Source organism: Chenopodium album, chromosome 23 (genome assembly GCF_948465745.1).
Source record: "Chenopodium album chromosome 23, dcCheAlbu1.1, whole genome shotgun sequence".
Lineage (NCBI taxonomy): Eukaryota > Viridiplantae > Streptophyta > Magnoliopsida > Caryophyllales > Amaranthaceae > Chenopodium > Chenopodium album.
In genome coordinates this window covers 13348750-13373704 of record NC_137856.1, presented here as the reverse complement: position 1 = coordinate 13373704, position 24955 = coordinate 13348750, and the positions used below count along the sequence as shown (strand labels likewise).

Below are 24955 nucleotides of genomic sequence, written 5' to 3'. Positions count from 1 at the left end.
AAGTGCAAGACGATGATTCTGCTCCATCGGAGTATCAATGGGTTTACAACCCAACATGCCTGCCTCTGTCAAAATATCAAGAGCATACTTTCGTTGTGAGAGAAAGATGCCCTCGGGACTCCGAGCAACCTCAATGCCTAGGAAATACTTAAGCAAACCCAAATCCTTCATATAGAAGCATTTGCTCAAATAGGCTTTAAAACGAACGATGGCATCATGAGAGTTGCCTGCAATTATCAAATCATCGACATAAACAAGAACATGCAAAGAGACACTACCCTGTACATAGCTGAATAGAGAGTAATAAGCATAAGAGTTTTTAAAGCCAAAGCCTCGCAGAGCACTGGACAGTTTTGCAAACCACTGTCTTGGGGCTTGTTTCAAGCCGTATAAAGATTTATCCAACCTGCAAACCTTGCCAGGTGTCGAAGTACTGTACCTTGGAGGCAATTGCATATATACTTCTTCTTCCAAATCACCATGAAGAAAAGCATTATGAACATCCATCTGATGTAACTCCCAATTCAAAGAAACTGCAACAGACAATAAGACACGTACCGTAGTCATCTTTGCAACTGGAGCAAACGTCTCATTATAATCAACACCTTCGACCTGACGGTTGCCACGAACAACCAAACGAGCCTTGAGACGTTCCACCTTTGACTTGTCGGTGTACTTGATTTTGTACACCCAACCACAACCAATGGCCCTCTTGCCTGGAGGAAGATCCACAATGGTCCATGTGCCATTGCGTTCTAGAGCATCAATCTCATCTTGCATAGCCTTACGCCAACCGACGTCCTTAACCGCCTCTTTGAATGAAGACGGTTCCTTTCCCTTAGTGATCGTCGCCAGGAAACACCTGTGTCTGTTAGAAAAACGATTATATTCAACATGACAAGCTATAGGGAAAGGTGTACCTGAGGAATGTGATTGAGGAGGGTCGATATTTGGCGTAGAGGGGTCTATATTTTCAGTGATGATTGTATGTGTGACGTAATTCCGATGCCAAGAAGGAGCCCGCTTTTCACGATGACCACGACCTAAATTTTCCGACGAACTCCCCCTCAAAAATTCCGGGTTAATAAAAATATTAGAACCATCTAATTCTTGTTCATCAACCACACTGGAGCGAGAAACATCGTTAGAAACACCACCGAAAACATTAGAGACACCGCCAAAAAATTCGCCGGAGCCCGGACCACCACCGGTGGACTGACCGGAGCTCACCGACGCCACCTGCTGCCTGGCAGCTGCCTGCGTAGGCTGGGCAGCACCCTGCTGATGCATGCAGGGGTGCTGCTGCCCACCAGCACTGCCAGCAGGGGGCGTAGCCTGCTGGGTAGTGAGCTCCGCAGCCTGGCTGCGGCTGGGAGCTGTTCCCCGCGGCCTAGCTGCGGAGTTTTCTGCCTGGTGGGATTGCGAACTCTGCTGGGCAGAGCTGTCCGCGGCCTGGTCGTGGTGAGGGGGCTGCTGCCGCGGCTGGGTTGCGGACCTTGATGTCCCGGGATTCGCACCCCCTTCGTCAACACAATTATCCCGTAAAGCATCCTCTTCGTCATCCCATAAAATAGGTTGTGCAAAATATTTCTCCCACAACATTCTCCTCTCATCCGGAAGAGACTCAAGAAACGGGAATTTATCTTCGAAAAATTGCACATCCCGACTCACAAAAAAATCATTCGTCTCCAAATCATAAAGACGCCAACCTTTCTTCCCATGGGGATAACCAACAAAAATACATTTTCGAGAACGCGAATCAAACTTATCTTTGACACGAGGACGATTCGCAGCATAGGCAAGGCAACCAAAAACTCGTAAACTATCAAGAGAAGGCAACTGACCAAATAAAAGCTCATGAGGGGTTTTACCTTTCAAAACCGGAGTAGGAGTACGATTAATGAGATGCACCGCAGTCATAACACACTCACCCCAAAAATACTTGGGCAATTTAGCCTGAAATCGAAGAGCACGGGCCACATTTAAAATGTGACGGTGTTTACGCTCAACCCTACCATTTTGTTGAGCCGTGTCAACACACGATGTCTGATGCAGAATACCCTTTTGTGCAAAGAACGACCCCAAACTCAAAAATTCTTGGCCATTATCACTACGAACCACCTTCACCTTCTTGCCAAACTGAGTCTTTGCCATAGCACAAAACTCACGAACCAACTGAGAAGCCTGATATTTACCGGCCATCAAAAACACCCAAGTAGCACGAGAAAAATCATCAACAATGGTTAGGAAATAACGAGCATCACAACTAGAAACAATCTTGTTCGGACCCCAAATATCACAATGAACTAAATCAAAAATTTCAGATGCTTTATTCATACTTAATGGAAAAGAGTTTCGGGGTTACTTCCCCATAAAACAAATGTCACAATCAAAAGAACAAACTGAGTTACTACTATGAGTACTACGACTACTAGAAACTCCCGGAAGAGAGCTCACAACTTGCATTGACGGATGCCCGAGACGCCTATGCCATAACAAACTTGCATCTGAAATAACCACTTTGTTCGCCTGCAGATTCCGAGCACGAACTGGACGAAAAATATAGACCCCATCACATTGGACCCCCGCTCCAATCAGGTTCCTCAAACTGCGGTCCTGAATAATGCATAGCTTGTCAGTGAACATAATAAAATAGCATTGTTTTTCTAACAATTGAGACACAGATAACAAGTTGCATTTAAGAGCAGGAACATATAAAACATTGTCAAGAGTTAAATTATTAGACAAAATAACTCTTCCTTCCTTCGTTGCTGTCGTGCTCTTCCCATTGGGCAAACCAACAGGCGAAGAGATGTCATGTAAATCAGTGAAAAGATCAATATTACCAGACATATGATTCGAAGCTCCAGTGTCAATGAGCCAATCAATGGAATTATACGTACCAAGTTTGTTGCCATCTGTCGAAGAACCAGACTTGGCACCCTTTACCGCAGACATGAGTTCCTTCCATTGAGCATCAGAAATCGTTGGAACACTCCCACGATCAGAATCAGAAACCGGCTCATTGTTACCACGAGAATTTCCAGCAGCACCAGCAAACTCACCCTTGCCCTTGCCAGACGACCGGCCACCACTACCTCCTCGACCACCACGACCACCACGACCTCCACGCCCCCCACCCGGGAAGCCATGAAGCTGATAACAATGGTCCTTATCATGACCAGACCTTTTACAATAAGTACACTCAATCCGTTCGGTAGTTCGACCGGAAGCCGTACCTGTTGCATTAAAACCAACAGTCGTAGAGGAAGAGGTCTCATGTGCCTCAGACACAGATTGCTTACGCTCATCAGCAACAACTTTAGCATAAGCAGCATTCATAGAAGGCAAAGGATCACTCATCAACAAAGTAGACACAACAGAACCAAACTTCTTAGGATCCAAACCAAGACAAAACTGATGCAACAACTCATTCTCATGCAACTTAGCATATTCTTTCGCAGCGGAACAAGTACAAGTAGGCAATTTCACATAACTAGACAATAAATTCTGCAATTTATTCAATTCACCATAATAAACTGCAACAGAACGACATCTTTGCTTACAATCAGCAATATCATGTTTCAATCAAAAATACGAGGACCGTTACCAAGAGAATAACGATCACGCAAATCATCCCATAAAGTTTTAGCATCATCAGGAATAATAACAGTAGAACGAATTGAAACATCAAGAGTATTATAAATCCAAGCAACAACAGTAGAATTAACAATACCCCACTGACGAAAATCTGGATGCTTGGGATCGGGTTGAACAATAGAACCATCCACGAACCCGAGCTTGCTCTTGGACCGAAGATTGTTGCGAATTGACCTCGACCACTCTTCATAGTTGTCGACGGTAAGCAACACTGGACAAATCACCAATTGAGAGCCCTCACTAGGATGAAGGTAGTAATCGGTGAACGGCTCGTACTTAGAAGGAGGATTAGGAGGAGGAGGAGGTGTGTCACCATTACCCGACATCGCACTACACCACGACTAACCAAACCACCAACTCACCAAAAAATATAAAATAAATATCAACACACCACCACCACAGACGCACCTCACAGCACAAAGCCAAACCAAAACCAAACTAATTAACACAAAGCACCAACACCGTAGCACCACACACACCGTGGCACCACACACACGCAGCACCCCACGCACCACACTACAGCAGCACGCACAACAACAACGGCACACGCACCACCCAGCAGCAGCACGCACACCAAACACACCACACAGCAGCACCACGAAGCAGATCGCAGCACCAAAAACGCCCAGCAGTACACTCGAAGGAATGCACCACAGAACTGATCAGAATTGGGGAAAATAAACCCTAATTCCGAAAAAAAAAAAAAAAAAAAAATGTAATCTTTGTGAAGTTGTAACGAAAAATTGAAGCCTAATCTCACAAACAAATGATTTTGCGGAAGTAATTCAAACAAACAAACCAAGGATCGAAAAATTCTCTAAAAATTAGAGAGGTTGTGATACCATGTTAAAGTGGAGAAAGATGTGGAGAAAACGGCTTAGCCTTCTGTATTCTATTAATCACAAATATATACCAATATACAATAGAATACCTAACTTGCCTAAAACTCCTAAACAAGATAAACTTTCCAAATATACAATATTAACATATATGACAAACCAAACTCTAATAAATGTTATAAAGTAATTTGTATTTGTTATTTTATCTGTGTTATGGCCTGTTCTGATTGGAGCTGAGCTGAGCTGAATTAAACTGAATTGATTGGAGATGAACTGACTGAGCTGAGCTGAAATGAAATGTTTATGAGAGAGAAAAATTAAGAGCTGAAATAAACTGAACAAAAACATAACATAAGAAAACTGATTGGAGCTGAAATAAACTGAACTGAAATTAAGCAGAAGAAAACAGGCCCTTAGTGTGTATAAGAAGGGTAGACATACAACTTTTTTTTTTTAATTGTGCATTAAATTTTAAATTAAATATGCTTATATGGTTTTGGAGCTGTATGTATGTTCATGAAATAATAAAAAAAAAGTATTAACAAAATGCCCCACTGTGTTAAATAAAAAGATTTTATTTTTATTATTATCTCTAAAAATTGCCCAATTTGTTTTTTTTACCACAAAAAATAATAATAATAATTTACCACCTACTAAAAAATTTAATTCTATATTTTACTACCGAGGGAAGGGAGCCCCAATTTATCATCTTGATAAACAAATTTTGTTTAACAAGTGACATAATCGTAAATAAATCAACAAAAATGTCTAATCAGCATGGCAATTTCATAATTATATAAAAAAAATGAGATCCATATTTCATAAAAAAAATGTTGATATAATGATTGTTTTACTACTTAATAAAATAAATAAATAAATAAAATAAAAATTAAGTTTATTCGAGCAACAAAAGACAAATTACTACTTCCATTTATTATAATGTATAACTTTGGAATACTTCCTCCGTTAACTATTATTTGCAACATATACTATAAATGAATGCTAACTATTATGTGCAACAAATGTTTTCTTTCCTTTTTAGGTTATCATTTCTCTCTATCTCTCTCCTCATCATATGCACCCAATTTTTTCTCTCTCCATTTTACACTCACAAACAAATTTTGCCTAGGAGTCCGCAAACACCCACATTGTTGCAAATAATAGTTAATGGAGGAAGTATTTTATATCTCACAAATAATACCTCAAAGTTAAACATAATACTTAACGGAGTTAGTATTTCATTTTAACTTTCATGGTATGGTATGGCCCGATATCTACCATACCATTGCTTCTTTTTTAAAGATGTGCTACATAATTGACCAATTGAACATGGTAATGTGTAGTTTGCCCTAAATTTAAATCACATGTTTTGGCAATTTCTTCAATAAAACCTTTTTCAGCCTTTTGTTGACTACTACTCCGTATTTATTTGTGTGGATGCAAATAGAAGGGGAAAGAAGCATCACCAACTTTCGAAATATAACACAAATTCTCTACAAAGCTAGGTGTACATTAATTTATTAAAGAGCACAGATTTTTGTATGCAGCTGACCACATGGTACGGCAGGGGTTACTTGTATGGTGTTACTGGTTTTGTCCGAGGTTACTTGTATTCTAGGTTACTTGTATGGGTGTTACTGATTTTGTCAGGGGTTACTTGTAGGTGATACTTGTATTCAGGGCTTGTAAGAGTAATACTGGTTTTGGTCAGGGGTTACTTGTAGTTGTTACTTGTATTCTGGGATTACTTATATGGATGTTACTGGTTTTGGTCAGGGATTACCTGTAAGGTGTTACTGATTTGGTACGAGGTTTTGGCCTGGGGTTACTTGTAGGTGTTACTCAACCCCTACAAGTAATCCATACAAATAACTCATACAAGTAATCCAGAATACAAGTAACATCCTACAAGTAACCCAGAATACAAGTAAATTCTGCCGCACCATGTGGCCTGCCGCACTGAAAAAGCTCTGAAGAATGGGTTAAAATTATGTTAAAAGTACTTAAAGGTGCCTTTTACACTGCAAAAGTTATTATTCTTCTATTAATAAATTTTATTTTACAAAAAACTTATAATGTATTATCTTACTCATTTAAATAAAATACAAACCAACGACAAATTAAAAATTACTTTTTAAGTGGTTAAAGTTACCATAAAAATAGTAAAAGTTATGCTCAAACGGACCGTTTAATAATAAAATTAATATATACCCGTTGTACAAAAGACTTATTAATATAATTAATTAACTAATGGTGATTAAATCTGAATTTATATACAGTATTCCACAAATAGATCGATAAAAGTTCAAGCCACTTTTGCAAATGGCTGAAATTTTTTTTATAAAAAAACTTTAATAATAAAAATATAAAATAAAGAAAAAAAAAATTGCAAATTGCTGAAGTGAAATAAAAATAGCGGAAAATTGATACGGTAAGGGCTACAGAGAAAAAGAAAATCTATTAGACAATCATTTTAGTCAATTACCAACTTAAAAGCTGGTATGCAGGTGCAAGAATTTGTGCTCAACCTCAGATCTCAGTCTTGCTGATGCAGTAAGTTGCATCCACTGTTCTTTTTGCCACAACCGAGTTCCTCGTCCCATCCATAAGTTGTGGCTTTGGAGGTAAGAAATCCAGCTTGTTTAAGCTGCAGAGTCCATTGCAAAGAGGTACTGCCAAAAATTTATGGGAAGAAAATAATGTATTTCGTAAATGATTCGGTGATTCCTGCTGCAAAGAAAATAACAAACTATTCACAGATTATGGAGATAGAAAATGTTTTCTTGAACGAGTAGCTTTGCAAGCATTATGCAGCACTTGACAATGTTATATAAATTTACTTCAGATAAAATAGATATGCTTCCATGATCATATACAACATGATTTTTTTCTCACTTTGATATGAAAGACATATAAGTTCATTGATTAAATTTGTGTAAAGTAGCAAAGTCGCCCCTCACGTATTCACGTAAACCTTAGTTAACAACCCTCTTTTCCAGCATACTATAAATAAATATCAATAAGTTAATGAAGAAAACTATCACATACCTTAACTCTGGTTAGCACAAAGATGCTTGAGTTTTGATTTGTGTTATGAGCAAAGGATTGTTTGAAGATGAATGTAGACTGCCGTATTATTCAACTATCCAATTTTAGCCTCATTATTTACCACAGTGCTATCACTATCATTGCTCGTAGCTTTGTTGGCCTTCTTAAGCCTATCTTTGTTGATGTATGGAACATCTTTGACAACCTTCCCAGGAGGGTAAACATCCTGTGTTTTTTCCTTTGACGTGGGCTTTGAAGCATTTACTTTGACTTTTGTCAGTTCAACATTCTTAGGAGCACTCTTGGCAGCAGAATCTTGAGAGCCAGAACTTTCTTTGGGCACAGTAGTAGGTCGCACCTTTGTGCTTGGTACCAATGGATCCGTATCAGGAATTAAAGCGCGGCGACTAAGGCGAAGCTGCCCCTTCTCATTCACCTACAGAATGTAGAGAAATTTTCATTCAGTCCATTGTAGCTTTACCTGAATCTGTCACCTGAAGACAGTATATTTTAAGCAATCTTGCCGTGCATTCTATCGTATGTTGGGGATTGCCTCAGTATGGCAGACCGATTCATAGTTCTGCCATCTGTTACGGAACCATCAGCTAGCTATTTACCCAATTTTGAGACTGATTACTATCATTAAAAGCACTCGGACAATAAAATCATTCTTTCCACATCTGATAATTATTTTGATGGAAATTTCTCTTGGGTAGTCATTAATTATTAAGCTCTCTCATAAGAAACAGGTACATTGACATTTCAATGGAATTGTAATGTAGACCAAATACAAGTGAGAACAGAAGATTACGCAGAGTATACATTGAAGATAGCCGAGCATTTAATATTTAATACATAAAGTAAAAATTAGGTATCTAATATATAATTGCAGAGTCAGTGAATGATGAGCCTCCAAAACCTCATCCCTCAACTCTCATGCATTTAGATTTTTTTTTATTTTATTTAATTTTTTTTTTTTTTGATGAAAAAAAACATAAAATAACTACCAATCCCCATCCCACTCCTTTTTTAAAATTTTTTTTTTTTAAATCAATAACTACCCATTCACTATTTCTTTTTTGTTTTGTTTTGGTTTTTTTTTTTCAAAGGACTACTACTAACATTTCACTTTGTTTTTTTTTTTTTTTTGGTATTAAGTATAACATATGACATGCATTAGCACGAGTATACAATTCCTTTATAAACAATTCACTATAGCATTCAAAATTCCCAACATTTCATTTTATTTAAACACTACGTATTAACATTTCACTTTGTTTTATGAGTACTTTTTTTGGTACATAGTATAATATATGTCATACATTAGCACGCGTATACATTTCTTTTATCAACAATTCACTATAGTACTCTAAATCCCCAACCCTTCAATTATGCATTTTTTTAGGGACTACCCTCCAAACATTTTCCACATCTTTAATCATTAAAAAAAAAAAAGTACAACACGTTTTTGTGCAACTGGTCTCAGCAAATAACTACTTGCAAGTTGCAACAGAACAATGTATGCAGCTTCTAGAGCAAGACACTAACTCATATGACACTAACCGAGTAACACGAGTAACCCCTATAACACTGAACGGGTATCCTCTATAACTTTGAAAAAGTAAACCCCATAATAGCATTGCATTGCCACCGACAAAAAAAAAAAAAAAAAAAAAAAAATGTTTTTGGAGCTTCTAAGCAAAGCATAGAATATCATATTTCAGCATAGCACAACAGGTGTCAGCACATTATTAATAAGATTATTAATACTCAATACAACAGAGCTAATTAGGGTTCAACAAAACCGATGAATCCAAAATCGACCATTACAGCTCAAGTCTAAATTACAACATCAAAATCAACTTCCCATATTTTAAATATATTTTTTCTTATATATCCCGTGCATTCTGCACGGGTACACTCTAGTATCATTCCATTTACTAGTGTTCTAAGGTCAGTCATTTTACAGACAAGTTATTCGCTTGTCTCTGGTTCATGTTTCCAACAGGTTTAATAGTTGACGACATTAGTACATCTGTTTTGTATTCCTTATAAATATTCCTAGTAGAAGTTGCAATTTCTAAATGGTTAATTTCCCAAAGAGCAAAATATATATTTGGGAAATTAACAATGGTATCACTATATTTTGGGCTTTTTCCTTCAATCAATAAACCTATACTAAAGACAAATCTCAAATGACACATGTCATTTTGTGATAAAATATTTTCCCGCCTAATTTTACTTTCCAAAATTTTCTTTTTAGTGCAGTTGTTACTAAATCTTACCATAACTTAAATTATCATTTTCAAAGAAAGTACATACACGATATTTCATTGCCTATTTCATTAACTATTAATAACAATAAATTTTCTTTTTATATTACAACAAATCTAAAGTTGGAAAAACATTATTCAATTAAATCAATAATTTTTAAAATTTCTGCTAATCAACAAATAAGGAAAATGTATAAACTATAATAAAAAATTTTAAAAAAATATTATACATAATAATAATTTCTGATACATTTAATGTTAGTACTATAAATTCAAAGGTGAGACATATTTTTCATTAAAGTTTAATTATGATAATCTTTGAATTAATAAGTTAAATAAAAATCTTAGTATTATCCGTGCATGCACGGGATCTACACTAGTTGGTAGCCAAACTTAAATCTGAATGTCAGCGATAACCCTACATTTTTCGCTCTACTTGAAAATGACGCACTAATAACCATTTTCCTATATAAATAATTATTAAATGGGTTATTTTCAACTAATCAAGGTTTTCAGTGCCTACAACGACATAGTTTCTAAAAAATAAAAAATTCAAAAAAATAAATAAAGTAATAAAAAAAATTACATTGCCTCTCATTTAAATAAAATTTTTTTACAAAAATAAATAAATAAATAAAAATAAATAAATAAAAATAAAAACTGAAATGAACTAGGATATTGATGTGAAACAAAAGGAAAACAGTTTTCAAAGGGACCTTATGTCATTTGAGACTAAAAGAACCTTCACCAGTTTGAAAAGTCATTTTTACAATTGTTTATAACGAAAAATGGTCATATTGCCACATTCTCAAGAATAACAAAAAAAACAGGATTAAAATTTAGTTTAGTTAGAAATAAAAAACTTCAAAATTAGGGTTACTGTTGAGAAATCTCCATTCATTTTTTTTCCCTTGCAAAACATGTACTACACATTACATATACTCAGTATTAAAGGACAATATCTATGCATGTGGTATTACCCTAATATATTAACCTTTAACTTTCAATGCTGCTGGGCAGACATAAAGCAGGTTACTTCAGCACCAGGCCACCAGCCAAAAAAAAAAATAAATAAATAATAATAACAATTAAAACCAACATACGAAACACATTTTATTCATGCTCATACTTCAGTGTTAACTGCTTATTTAATCTTTTTCCGCTTATCAAATATTAGCAAAAAAGAACAATCAGTACGCAAAACTATCAGTAAGAGTATCTAACAACATTGATGAGAGATCTGAGATTTGGAAGGTTATAAGGGAGGGCAAACCTCAATAAGTTTGACATCAACCCGATCTCCAACTTTAAATGCCTGCAAATGACCACTAGCATGTAAGACCTTGAAAACACAACTTCATTATGAAATTCACTCAGCACTTACATCTTCAGCTTTAGCGAGATAACTGGGACTCAATTCACTTATGTGGCAAAGCCCCTGAAGAGAAAGTAAGCTCATCAGCATTAATGTCAAAATTTTAGACTATGTTGCTGACTCAGAAAATACTCTCCCTGTTCTATATTGGGGACTTGTTCACGCAGGTTATGCAATAAGATTAATCAACTTGTCAGAGTATTACCATGATAAAAATAGTATTGATAATCAGCCAATTATATGTCAAAATAGAATATTTTTTTTTTTTTTAAATATTTCAGAAATGTCAACAAAGATAATTAATACGAGTAGGGGAAAAAGAAAGGTTCATTTGACGCAAATAAAAAGGTCAAAATGACTTTAAAAATAGGAAAATTTGTCAAAGACCTTTTCAATACCACTTTTTGGGAGAAACAACCTTCAACTTCAGACCTTAAACCAAACCTTACCTTGCTTTCCAGAATTGACCGGCTACTTTTCTGCGTTGGCCCACACGTGCTTAACACATGACCTTTATAACCACTATTTTCCACCCTATCTTCCACTATTTCATCTTCTTCACCCATTTCTCCATTTTGCCAACACACCAAATCTTTAATAATTTAAGCACTTATATTTTAATTGCTCACTACATAATGGAAATTCTTCAATTCAAGTATAAACTTCAATCTAATTCTCAATCTCCTCTCAAAGTTACCAAAAATAATTTTTTTAAACCCCCTTCCCAAATTATCAAGCTCTGCATCTTATACTCTTTGATTCCCAACTAGGGGGGTAAATTGTTTTAATCAGCAAACACATATAGCAAATTGCAACCATTAATATACAGGAGGATAAAATAACTAGGGGAGGCACTTGGTATCCCATTTTGTGGAAAATAGGACAATCATGTTTCAAGTCAAGATATTCGAAGATGCTGGAATTAAAGCCAAGGTAATCACGGGAAATGGAAGTTGCTTCCCATCAACTCATTGCTTTCCTTTCTTTTACTTCATTCAAAAATTGGGGACAAAAACCTAAATTTTGATACAAGTATCAATTGCAAAAATTAGAGAAGTTGGAGATGAAAAAGTGCATTGCCTTTACTGAAATGGGTTGAATAAAGATGGGAACATATAAAATGCAAGGTAAATGCAAGAATTAAGTGAATTTGGATTTTGAACCTTCAAAGTTCCATTAAAGAGAGAGAAATGGAAGCATGGGAGAGAAATGGGTGTGACTAGAGGAAATTAGAATTATGTGACCGGCACATGCAACTCAGTGCATGTAATTTGTTGGTCAACATCGGAAAGAAGGTAAGGTTGTTTTCGCAAAAAAATAAATACAAAAATAAATTGGTTCAAGGTTTGAAGTTGCTAGAAAACTTTTAAAAGGTTGTTTCTCGCAAAAGATGATATTGAAAAGGTCTGCCTGAATTTTCCTTGTAAATATGATGAATTTGCACGAGCAGGAACATTAACAGCAGACACCAGACAAAAGAAACCAAATCAAATGAACAAAACATAATGCACCAAAGCAAATCACCTCACGTCCAGGAGCGATCTCAACAAAAACACCATAAGGAGCAATTGATTTGATTTCCCGATTCCTGGCAAGGAGGATAACAGCCAGTAGTCAGTTGTCTTCTAGAGTCTAGATACTGTCAAATATATAATAATAACAAAAATTTTTAATAAAACTCTAGCCATGTTTAATATAAATTTTTAAATATTGTAAGAGATAATGACGGGGAGAATTTTATGATATATGATTACCTATAACAACTTCCTTCTTTTCTTTGATTCTATATTTTGAGAGCTAAAGCCTAATTAATTATTTTTCTCCACCAATTGCAAACAGCAGGAGTTCCCCCTCCATCAATAACTGTTTTACTATAACCTTATGCTGTCACAAAACAATTGGCTACTTTCCTTATAACTTAGATAGACACTATTCTCCTCACCTTTTTTTTCACTTATCTCAGATCTAATAAATTCATATACATTCATGGTTAAGTTCAAGGTTAAGTCCAAGACTAATAAGGTTAAAAAAAATAAAATAAGTGAAATTCAAGTGAAGAAAAAACAAAAAAATACTACAAAATATTAAGACAGAAATGACTTTCTACAAAGTATTAAAGTGACCTTAACTTGTGCAGTCTCATAGCACTTTTGTTACTTTATCATGATGCAGTCTTTAGGCAATAATTTAATTGAATGTGAGAGAGTGTAAAACCTAATTAAATTTATAATGGCACCATTTCTCAAATTATATAATTAAATTTATAGTTTGAAAAAGAGATGCATTAAATTTATAATGGCACCTTTCTCAGCTTAGAATTTTAAAAACTAAACTGGACATATAAGAAATTAAGAAGGGAATGTATAAAGCCAAATGGGATGTCTGAAGTAATAAAATGGAGTAAAAGTTTCAGTCACATGGTAGAATTTGCTACTAAATTACTTCAAAAAGGACAAAACTTGTCAGCCAAATATAATAAATTCCCTTTTCTACAGAAATCTCCAAACGTAATATCACCTAACTCTTTTATGACTATGATTGGATCATGCAGTACATTGAATAAGAATTCTTTGCTGTGTCTAAGGATGTAACAAAGACCAATACATTGATTTCCATGGGTTCAAAATTGACATGATAATCAATCAATATTAACAAGGTTTCCTCTGAACACAACAAACCTGTAAATATCCCCAATGGTGGGAACCATTGTCAAATTACCGATCATGACCTTAGATTTCTCAAGGCTCTCCAAGTCCTTTGCAGTAATTTTTACCTGCAACCATCAGTCAAGGCAATATTAATTGGATTCAGCCTTTTTGGGCAGACAGACAGACATAAATGGAAATATAAACATGCGCTTACTGTTCCATCATCTTGTGTGTCAATTGTTTCAACTCCAGTTTCTTCAATAATGTTCCTCACAGTTTTACCTCCACTACCAATGATAAGATTAACCTTCTCTGGCCTCACCTATATTATATCAAAAACAAGATTATGACAATTATGTAACGTAACTGACAAAACCAATGTAGAATGTAAGGGACTGCTTACTTTCATGACATGGATTAGTGGAGCATATCTAGAAAGCTGTTTTGATGGAGGTGGCAAGCATTTTGACATCTCAGCTGAAGAAAAAGACAAACTAGATCACAATCATAGCAAAGAAGCATTATATAACAAAAAAGGTAACACAAAATATACTGGAGTTCTAATAAACAATCATAGCATCTGAAAACGGTCAAATTTCTCTGCATCCCATTGAAACATTAAGAACAATTTACAGTATATCTAATTTGACATGAAAAAAAATTAATTGCATTTGATGCTTTGCAATGCGGCTTAGATTTGATCTCATCTTCTTTAAGATTAAATTCTTTATCTTTTAACCAACACATCAGCTCATTGGTTTACAGGTCTGTAGATAATTTCCCAATAAATGAAAAATACAAAGCACAGCAACAGAAGTCTCATAAACAACATTACATCTCAGCATTCTAAACAAATGTATACCTAGAATAACCTTCCGCCCATCTCTAGCCTGCAGAAGTGCCTGTTTCATAACAGGTAATGTTATGCCTCCAACCTGAAATTAGCAGAACAAAAGCTCATCCTTAGGAAATGTTTGGCACAGTATCTGACAAACTTTCAATCGAGGAAACAAACATGACAATTATTTGCTCTGCATAGATAGAATGAATATTTTTTCGCTGTATAGACGGAATGAATAAATGTTAACCTTGATGTCCATTTGGAATGCTGTAATGCAATCATCATTTCCTGCAACCTACAGCAACGAAATTAGTTCCAAAATAGCACACATGATGCATGCATCATAGTGTTACAAATTCTTGTAAAAAAAGATTACTTTCTGACTTCACCTTGAAGTCCATATCTCCAGAGGCATCTTCAGATCCTGTTATGTCTGATAAAATGAGGGGAGTTCCGTCACCTCCAAATTCTTTGGTATCTAAAACCATGCCCATAGCAATCCCTGCGATTGGACACTTTACTGGAACCCCAGCATCTTGTAGTGCCAAAGATCCACCACAAACAGACGCCATGCTTCAAAAAGCAACATAAAATTTACAAATACACTCAATACAGGTATCTAGTTGAACAGAAACCAAACCCGCTGGGACATATAAAGGAATACTGATTAAATTATTGTTTATATGCTCATGAATGCACTCTTTACTATAACATACAACCATAACCTTGAAAAGAATATTTACCTTGAAGAACCATTGCTCTCAGTGATATTACTCTCAACACGTATTGTATATGGAAATTCACCATCTGAGGGTAGGATAGGTTCGAGAGCTCTCTCTGCAAGTGTTCCATGACCAATTTCTCTCCTACTAGGAGCTCCTACTCGTCCAGCTTCTCCAACACATGATGGGGGAAAAGAGTACTACAAAGAATACCATACAGCACAAGATCAGTGACACTCCAATACTGCATCCCTATATCAAACTCCAAAGGAAGTGAAGACAAATGACAGTTGAAATTTGACTAGCTGCAATACATGTTACAATTAAGTGGTAATAATTAACAATGCACATAACATTTCCACGCCATAATATTGCTTGGAAATTTCTAATGGTTGCCTTTACCAGTGTACAACTAAATTTAAGTCTGTTCTATTTTCCTTATTCGACCCGAACTTATCAGAACTTATTGAAACTTATTAAACCCGATTGAACTTTTTAGAACTCATTAAACCTTACTCAAATTATTGGAACTTATTAGACTTTATTCAACCTATTGGGACTTATTAATATAGTATTACTATTACTATTGCTATTACTATGGAGTTATTAAACCTAATAACTATTACTGTTACTATTACTATCACTATTAATGATTAGTGATTACTATTACTGCTATTACTATGGAGTTATTATACCTGATAACTATAACTATAACTATTACTATTACTATTACTATTACTATCACTATTACTGATTAGTGTTCAATTTGATGATGGCAACGATGTTTGATTGTTAAAGACTACTTATGCTTAAGGCTTCTTTTAATGGATGTTAGAGACTGCTTATGTTCAATAAATTTTTTTTTTTCAAGATTGTCATGAGACTCATGACTATGGATGTTAGAAACTACTTTGAAAACTTAACTTCTTGACAAATGTTGACACTAGGTTCCTTGTCCCTATTTTTTCAATATTTGGCTTGTAGAATGGACGAATCGTTGGTCAAAAATTGCGTGAAGTAAATAGCCATGCATGAGCTAAGAAGGTTGTTTACAAGCATGGATCGAATACCATTGCATGTTGGAGGTGAACCTGATTCTCATTGGTACATAGGTTATTGAATGGTTACCAACATTTGTGCAAGAGCAATTAAGGGTTGATAAGCACATAATCATCAGTCTTGTAAAAGCTCATGGAAAAACAACTATTCTCATATGGGAGGTTTGTGCTCGGTGCAGAGCGGCTGACATATGTTTATACATCCTATTATATCATGATGCAGCCGATCAACATCAACACTAAATATCAACTATTTGTAAGTACGATTTTTTGTCCAAAACTACCTTTATTTGACAACTTTTTGTCCCAAACTGCCTTATGAATTTTTTTTTGTCCACAACTACCTTTAAAATGAGTTTTCATTGTTGACCACTACCTATTTTTTTTTTTTCAGGCGTTGACCTTAAGTTTCATATACTTAAAGATATGTGCAGGGCACATGTTTCATCTATTTATGTTTGTGTTAATATTTTCACCATGTTTTTTTCCTTTTCTCTCTCTTCCACAAATCAAAAACTTTATCCCTCTCAAATCTCAATACTCCATCCCCCTAAAAACCCACACCACTTCAATTAATTTTGTTTGAATTTATTTATTTTTTGTTAATCACATGAAAACATCAATACCCCATAAAACCCCAATTAAAGATGATGGACGAAGTGTTCGAGAGTAGTGGAGGCGCTCACAACGTACCGCAACCATGGTGGAGGAGACATAATTTCATGGTGCTTGCAATATCTAAATTTTTAGGGTATGATAATACATAAAAAAAATTAAAAAAAATTAAAAAAAAAATTGAAAGAGATGATATGGGTAAAATAAGAAGAGAAAGAATGGATGAAAATGGGGGAAAATTAAACAAAATCATTATAAAAATAAAACATGTGCCCTGCACATGTCTTTAAATGACCTGAATATTAAGGTCAACGCCTGAAAAAATAAAATAGGTAGTGGACGACAATGAAATCTCATTTTAAAGGTAGTTGTGGACTAAAAAAATTTTATAAGGCAGTTTTGGACAAAAAGTTGTCAAATAAAGATAGTTTTGGACAAAAAATCCTTGTAAGTATAATAGAAGGGTATAGCAAGTATTGGTCACATTGTCAAAGATATCGTTCGACCATATCTAAGTCTAAATGAAATTCCACCAAAAATTTCTGACAATGTATTGGCCTTTTTCCAAGGTTATAATCTCTTTCATAGTATGTTGAATAATGTTAAAAGTTGAAAAATTTATTGTGCACATAGGACTATGTTGGTTCTTTAGATGGCACCCATATAAAGGCAGTTGTGGGAAACAAAGCTGGACAAGCATATAAAGGGAGTAGTGGATTCAAAACACGGAATGTGTTAACTTCTTGCTCTTTTGATATGATTTTCACATATGTTTGTTGGATTCGGAGGAAGTGCACATGACACGATAGTTTTAATGCATTTTTTAGGTAAATCTAAAATGGGATTCCACCACCCACCTCCGGATATCGAATGTTAGTTATGTTCATTTTGTATTCAAAGTTCATAATTAGAACATAACTTGAGTTTCTCCGTTGCATGAAAAGGAAAATATTATTTGGTTGACTCCGGATATCCAAATACTATAGAGTAGTTGAGTCCATATAAAGGTAAAGGTTTGAGAGTTCATAATCCTAATCAACCAACAAACACGAAGTTGGAACATTTTTATTATTGACACTCCTCATTACGTGGTATTGTTATAAGAATTTTTGGTGTGTTGAAAAATAGATGGAAACATTATGCAAAAGATGGATGATGTATACCATTTTGCTATCATAGTGGTAACATGCACATCACATAATTTTATTCACTTACATGATTTAGGGATTCCAATATTGCAAGTTGTTCTCGTCAAAAAAAATAAAATAAAATAAAAAAAATTTAAAAAAAATTAAACCAGCGCTGTTTTGAATTTGATTGACAAAATGCGAACAGATGCAATCACAATTGTACATGCGAAAATTGCCAATGAAATATGGCATGATGTATGTACAAGAAACGTGATGTTTGAAGACGATGATAAGGATGATGAAGAAAGATACTTCTATGACGAATTAGAAAATCAAATTATAAGATGCATGTAATCTGTCATTGTTATATGGAAAGAAAATTTGTTATAGGAGTTTTCTACATTTATTAAGGAAGAGTTACAAAATATTTTGAATATTGCTATTAATAACTACTAATCTCTTATTAGAAAATTATATGTATTTTGTTTGTATGGTAAATGTATATATCTATTGGTAGTATACAAGAATTTAAATACATAAGCTAAAATTAGGATTGCTTTCCTAATACTAAGTTGGCGATAAGGTAGAGTAATGTGTATGAGAAAAACAAGTCTCTCTGCTTGACACATTTCTTTATCTACTGAAATATCGCCAACTAATCTATTTTAATCTGTTAAATTAATAAATTAAAATTAATATCAATGATGAATAGGGTAAAATACATATTTTCTATAAAGGAATTATTTTTAAAATGTCATACTAAAATACTATAATGGTACATTAATATGATATATAACATTTATTTATTAAAAAATATTAATTTAATACATTGAGATTAAATTTATTGAAACTTATAGGACCTGATCAAACTTATTTGAACTTATTAAACCTTATTGAACTTATTTGAACTAATTAAACTTATTGGAACTTATGAAACCTTAATAAACTTATTATAACTTATTGAAAATTATCCAGAACTGTAACTTACCTTTAACTTATTGAAACTTATTTTTTTTAAGGTGAAGAGCATAGGACCAAAATCCATATATACTTCATTAATCCAGACCATAAGAACAAATAACCAAGCATCTTTCCCATAATAGAATGGAGAAACCTAGTAGATGAATTAGAATGGAGATTTATTGAGTTAATGCCAAGAAGAGTTTGCATATAGACTATAATAGATTTCAGCTTCAACACTGTTCATTTATTGCTTCATTTTCAACATGCCTTCCAACAACAAAAAAATTCTCTCTCCTAATACATTGTTCAATAACACTAAATTTGTTCGAGCTTAATACTGTTATTTAGACACCTATGCACTACAGACAGCAGCATTAAAAACTGCGTTGTTCCCCACAACTTCCCTTGAAATACTAGCTCATGCATCTAAAAAGTTCTAATAAAACTACCAGAAGTAATAAGGGATATATAATATTTACCTGAAGGTAAAATCTCTTTGATTCATCATCACCCTCTAGACTGTCTATTCTTTGTGCCATTTGTTTGTCACCAAGGGTCACAACTGCCAGAGCCTGCACAACAGATCATTTTGTTGAGGTATAATTACAAAATTCTGATAATATGGACAGGGATTAAAGTACAAATTCTACTGAATACATGTGGTAATACATGATGAAAGATAAGCAGCAGAACGAATACACCACCTTTAAAATTCAGATTATCGTCTCAGACAATGAAATGATTGGTATATGTTCTAGACTACAGAAGCGATGAATGTGACAGAAGTATTCTGATAAATGAGAGCTTTATAAAATTATACGAAGTACATCTAAAGAAGACACAAAACCTACTAAACAAAGTACAAAGTAAGAAAGATCATGCAGCTGCAGCAGCAAGATTCAAAGATCTAATGTCTTATGTTTAGGAAATCAAACTTTCACACTCAAACAAAAACGCTTACTTGCTAGGAAAGACAACAGTAACAATCCTAAAAGGTCCTGCAAATCAGAAGTGCACAACACTAAAGCCTACTAGTTGAACCTAGAGGAAGACTTTTCCCAAGAAAGACACAAATATTTACTAAGGCATTAAAATACTAGATATGATATTAGGGTGGTCAATTTCCTTTGTCATAGTAATAGTTGTATGCAAAACCATATAGAAATGATAGTAGTAACTTGAAGTTGGCAGTAGTACTTCAAACAAAGATACTCATTTTCATAGTGTTCATACTCAAATGACACTGTCTCCCATTTTATAAAATATGGCTAAGCAATTAGGTACTTTTTTGTTACAGCTTTGGATATCTCCTTTGTTATAATAAAAAAGGATGCAAAGTCTCCAACAATTGGCATCTTAACAGTCTGTTGAATATCAGTAAGGAACCTAGTTGACCAAAGAAAGCCTTCCGTTTTTAAGACACATCCACAGATATATAATTCTATCTGAAACTTATAATGTCTTATTGCCCTTCTGCTAGTCAACTTACTAAATATCCTTTTCAATTTTTCCTTCATACTATGACAGCAGAGTGCTACGCTTAGTTATACAGAGTTTCCGAAGACTAATGTTCATCATACTGATCGCACTGAAAGGAAATTCTAGAACATTTGCCATATTCTCAAGAATTTTACTTCCTTAACAAGCACTCTTTCCTCTGCATCAATACACAAAACCTGATCAAATTCTCGTGCCTTACACCCCCTAATTCTGGCTAACTTAAATACATTGCTCACTCCTTTTGTATCCAACTGTTTGAAAAAGGCCCCATACAGCTTCTTTGCCATAATTTTTATTCCTTTGCCCAAGTCAAAAGCATATACTTTCCCCTCCTCCTAACAGTTTCAACATAAACCCCCAAACTCCTCTACACGACGATCAACTTCAATCACCAACCACACTACCCCATTGCTTGACCTCTACCACCAGCACCGCCATATATCCTATCACATCCCTCTCATCTCCACCAACCACCCAAAACCGCGTCCATTCACCACCTGCCCTCTCCACTACTACCCACCAACCAACTCCATTTTTTCCTCTTCTTTCTCGATAAAACCCCTAAATACCATCATGCAAGCAAAACCTAAACCCATCAAACATCAACCACAACCACCAAGAGAGAGAGAGAGAGAGAGAGAGAGAAAGAGAGAGAGAGAGAGAGAGAGAGAGAGAGAGAGAGAGAGAGAGAGAGAGAGAGAAATCTTTCATATCTATTAGGATTTTTGACAACTGAATTTAATAACAAAAACATTAATTCTGTAATTTTCATGGTCGAATATAACCATAAAATCAATGATTTTGCCAGATGGTGGTGAAGGATAGCAACATTTCCAGCATGCGAGCAATGGTGGTGTAGTTATGGCGGTTTTTTTGTAATGGCAGTGGTGCATATCCTGGAGATGATGGAAGAAGATGTAGAAGTGAGAGTTGGTGGTTTATATTAAGGGGTATTCAAATCTCTTTCGTTACCTATTCCATTCTTAACTCCTTTCCCTTACTCATTTCCATCAAACGGCCCCTAAGTCTTTATAAGCAATGACTTTGGCTTTCCTTTGATCTTGAATTTCAGCATAATACTTACATAGTAAAGCTCTACTAACTGTTTCCCTTATCTGGTTTACACAGCCTCCTCCCAATAATCTAATTGTCAGCATACTCATCACCTTGGCGTGGAATTGGAATGGCATCACCTTGTCATCTTTTAAGGTCCACCATTTTATTACTATAAACTTATGACAACTCTCTTTTTCATTAACCCTAAGATATCACACCTATAACAAAGGGACAAAGTAAAACACTCATTCAAGAGTACCTTAAAATCCTTGCAATTACACCTATTGCCTTCATAAACATGATCAATGTGTATTAGTTCAAGACTTATTCAAGATTCAAAGTGAAAATCAAGAGTGACTTTGTGCATTAAAATATCGGTAATTAAAGCTACACTTCAAGAATATATTATATATAACTATTTCCCAAAGATTTGTGGATTTCTAAATATTTCACTAAAGTAGGGGTTAGGATTGCATCAATGTATATGGTCCACATGAAACTATCAAAATCTATCAAGTGAGTAAAAACCACAACATGCACAAAACCTTTCCATTACACTTGTCTTTGCTAGCTGTAGTAAAAGAACGCACATTCAAGTATTTAATGGGATGTCAAAATTTATCAACATGCAGCGATAGAATTTGAAAGCACATTAACTTTCAAAAATAACTAAGAACCTGAAATGAATAGCCAATACTCCCTCCGTCCCCAAATGTTTGTCACTTTTGATGAAAATTCACGGGAATTAAGGTGGAGAATGTGAAATAATGAAAGTATATGGGAAAGAGAAATTCTCAACCAATAAAGTAACAAAAGTGCATGGGAAAGAGAAATTTCTAAAAAAAAGTAATTAAAGTACATGGGAAAGAGAAATGAGAGATTCAAGAGTGTAAAATATTAAATTAATCAAAAGATGGCATATGTGGAAAAAATTTCGGAAATAATCTTACCTTTAAGGCGTCCGCCCAAAACAATCCCACTTTTGGGTTATTTTTAAATAATTTGACCTTTATACTCAATCTGCTCATAATGGTCCCGAGTGACCAGTATTCGGTTGAAGAGGAATTTTTTTTTTATTATTAAGTTTAAGTTACACGTGTCACAAGTTGATTTGTCCAAAATAAAAAAAAAAAAAAAAAAAAACACCAGCACTTAAGCCACACCACTTCAGCCACTACCACCCAAACCCAGACCCGAAACAACCGCCACCCAGAAAATGACCACGCCAATCAAGATCCCACCATAGCCAAGCCAATCCCAAACACCCCTTCGAAAATTCAAAAACCCACCAAACCCTAGTAATTGGGTTTGGGAGGTCGGCACGGCCTCATCGAGGGAGGACGACACGATCGGAATACAGGGAAGGTTGGTGCGTCCGGAAAAGGGACGGGGGATGGGGAGGGCTAGGATCGGGACGGAAAGAGTTTTTCGAGGGTGGTGATGGTTTTATAGCTCGTCGAGGCTTTACGAAACACAACCTGGGTTCTCGTGAGACAGAGGGTTGGTGGTTTAGGGGAGGGGGGGTCCGGCGTTGTCGCCGGTGCCATTGTTGGGGGTTGGGTAGCCGGAGCCGCAGGGCATGGGATCGGACTTAGGCAACAGGGGCAGCACTTCATGGGTGGTCTCTAAATTTTAAATTTTTTATTTTTATTTTTTCCTTAAATTATATTAGCCTTTATTAAAAGAAATTTATTTCATTTTTTTAACCAATTACAAGCCGCCACGTGCTGGTAACATGTTACAACAAGTAATATGACCGGATGAGACCATTTTGAGTGGATTGGGTACAAAGGTCGGATAATTTAAAAATAACTCAAAGGTGGGATTATTTTTAGCAGACGCCCCAAAGATGGGATTATTGCAATTTTTTCCAATTTTTATGGCAAATGTTAGGGTAAAATAGGAAGAGAACTTAATAAGACCAAAAAAAATGAGGGTACTAAAAGTATTTTTTATGTATCTTAATAAATATGAAAATATGAAATGTGACAAACGTGTAGGGGCACCCAAAATGGCAAAAGTGACGAACATTTAGGGACAGAAGGAGTAGCTTTTTCATTGAAAATGGAATTTCTTCACATGCATTTTAACAGAAAACTATTTATGTTACTGTTAACTATAGCAATCTGGGATTACAATACATAGCATTAGTTTCTGCTTGAAAAATGCTTTTTTAACAAGCCTCATAAAAAAGCATCTGTATAGCCCCCTTCGAACTACTCTAGTTAAGGTTGTAATATCTGTCAGCATATTAACATGCTGGATCAAAACCAAGGACCAAAATCCATATTGAGATGTAATTGTTGCTGACATATCAATAAGTATGGAGGTTTCTACTCGAAACTTATGGCCAACATATAGTAGTAGTTAACTTCGTCTAAAGAACAAATAAATGAACATACTTAGAAGCAAGTTGATGTCTTATCCAATATTACGGAAATGAAGTTTTTCATACAAATTAACAAACCTCATATTTGTATTTGCCACACTAATGTGTTCAGAGTGACATACATTACAGGGAAACTAGTGAAATGTAACACCCAATCAAAATGAATGATGCATTTGAACAATCAAGCAAACCTGTGTCTCTCCTCGTGTGAAAAGAGCACTTCCATGAGCTCTAGGAAGCAACCCACATCTAGAATTGATAGGACGTATCTCTTCAGAAGTTCTCCCATCACTTCTTCGTCCTCCCTGTATAATAAAGAGTATTAAACAACTGACATCCATCTCATTCAGACAGGCTAAACAAATTAACACAGTTCATTGCTCTACTTGAAGAGGAAAAAAAATAAACATGAACCATATAAGCTAAATTGGTGCATCTCATATTGAGTAGGATAAGTGTGCATCAATAGCTAGATTGGAGTATATAGAGATAGAAGAACCCAGTACACAAAATTTTGGGGTTGTTTTGCTCAAGACTAAGGAAAGTTATCAAGAAAGAAAAACAGGAAAGGGAATAAAACCCCCTACCTCCCAGCACCTCCTTTATTTCCTAAATTTCTAAATACAAAACTACTTCCATTTGCCAATGCATAAGTAAGGAAATAAATTTTCCTAATAGATTGCTCACTATTGAGAAATGTGACGGTGGGATCCACGCATTAAACTTTTTCATTCTATGAAATTATGATAGCTTAAAGTTATCTAACCAATGCAAAAACAAGAACATGTGTACAAGAACTATAACTTCTTTCACGAGAGCTTCAATTATGCAGTAACAA

General features: G+C 35.0%; 1 protein-coding gene across 4 annotated transcripts in view; it reads right to left on the bottom strand.

Annotated features, from left to right (window-relative positions):
- Window positions 1-6713: 6713 nt before the first annotated feature.
- Window positions 6714-24955, bottom strand: part of LOC145606762 (putative polyribonucleotide nucleotidyltransferase 1, chloroplastic) — a 31324-nt gene continuing 13082 nt past the window's right edge. The window contains exons 12-25 of one of the 4 annotated variants that reach the window (XM_081662588.1): window positions 24309-24422; window positions 19652-19744; window positions 15428-15606; window positions 15074-15257; window positions 14932-14979; window positions 14706-14778; window positions 14247-14320; window positions 14058-14165; window positions 13874-13968; window positions 12720-12783; window positions 11205-11258; window positions 11094-11135; window positions 7548-7983; window positions 6714-7248 (exon numbers count right to left, since the gene is read on the bottom strand). In XM_081662588.1, coding sequence (XP_081518714.1) covers window positions 7642-7983; window positions 11094-11135; window positions 11205-11258; window positions 12720-12783; window positions 13874-13968; window positions 14058-14165; window positions 14247-14320; window positions 14706-14778; window positions 14932-14979; window positions 15074-15257; window positions 15428-15606; window positions 19652-19744; window positions 24309-24422 — 1470 coding nt within the window. In that variant the 3' untranslated portion in view covers window positions 6714-7248; window positions 7548-7641. The remainder of the gene's footprint in view (window positions 7249-7547; window positions 7984-11093; window positions 11136-11204; window positions 11259-12719; window positions 12784-13873; window positions 13969-14057; window positions 14166-14246; window positions 14321-14705; window positions 14779-14931; window positions 14980-15073; window positions 15258-15427; window positions 15607-19651; window positions 19745-24308; window positions 24423-24955) is intronic. The other 3 variants (XM_081662587.1, XM_081662589.1, XM_081662586.1) reach the window with 3 other exon arrangements.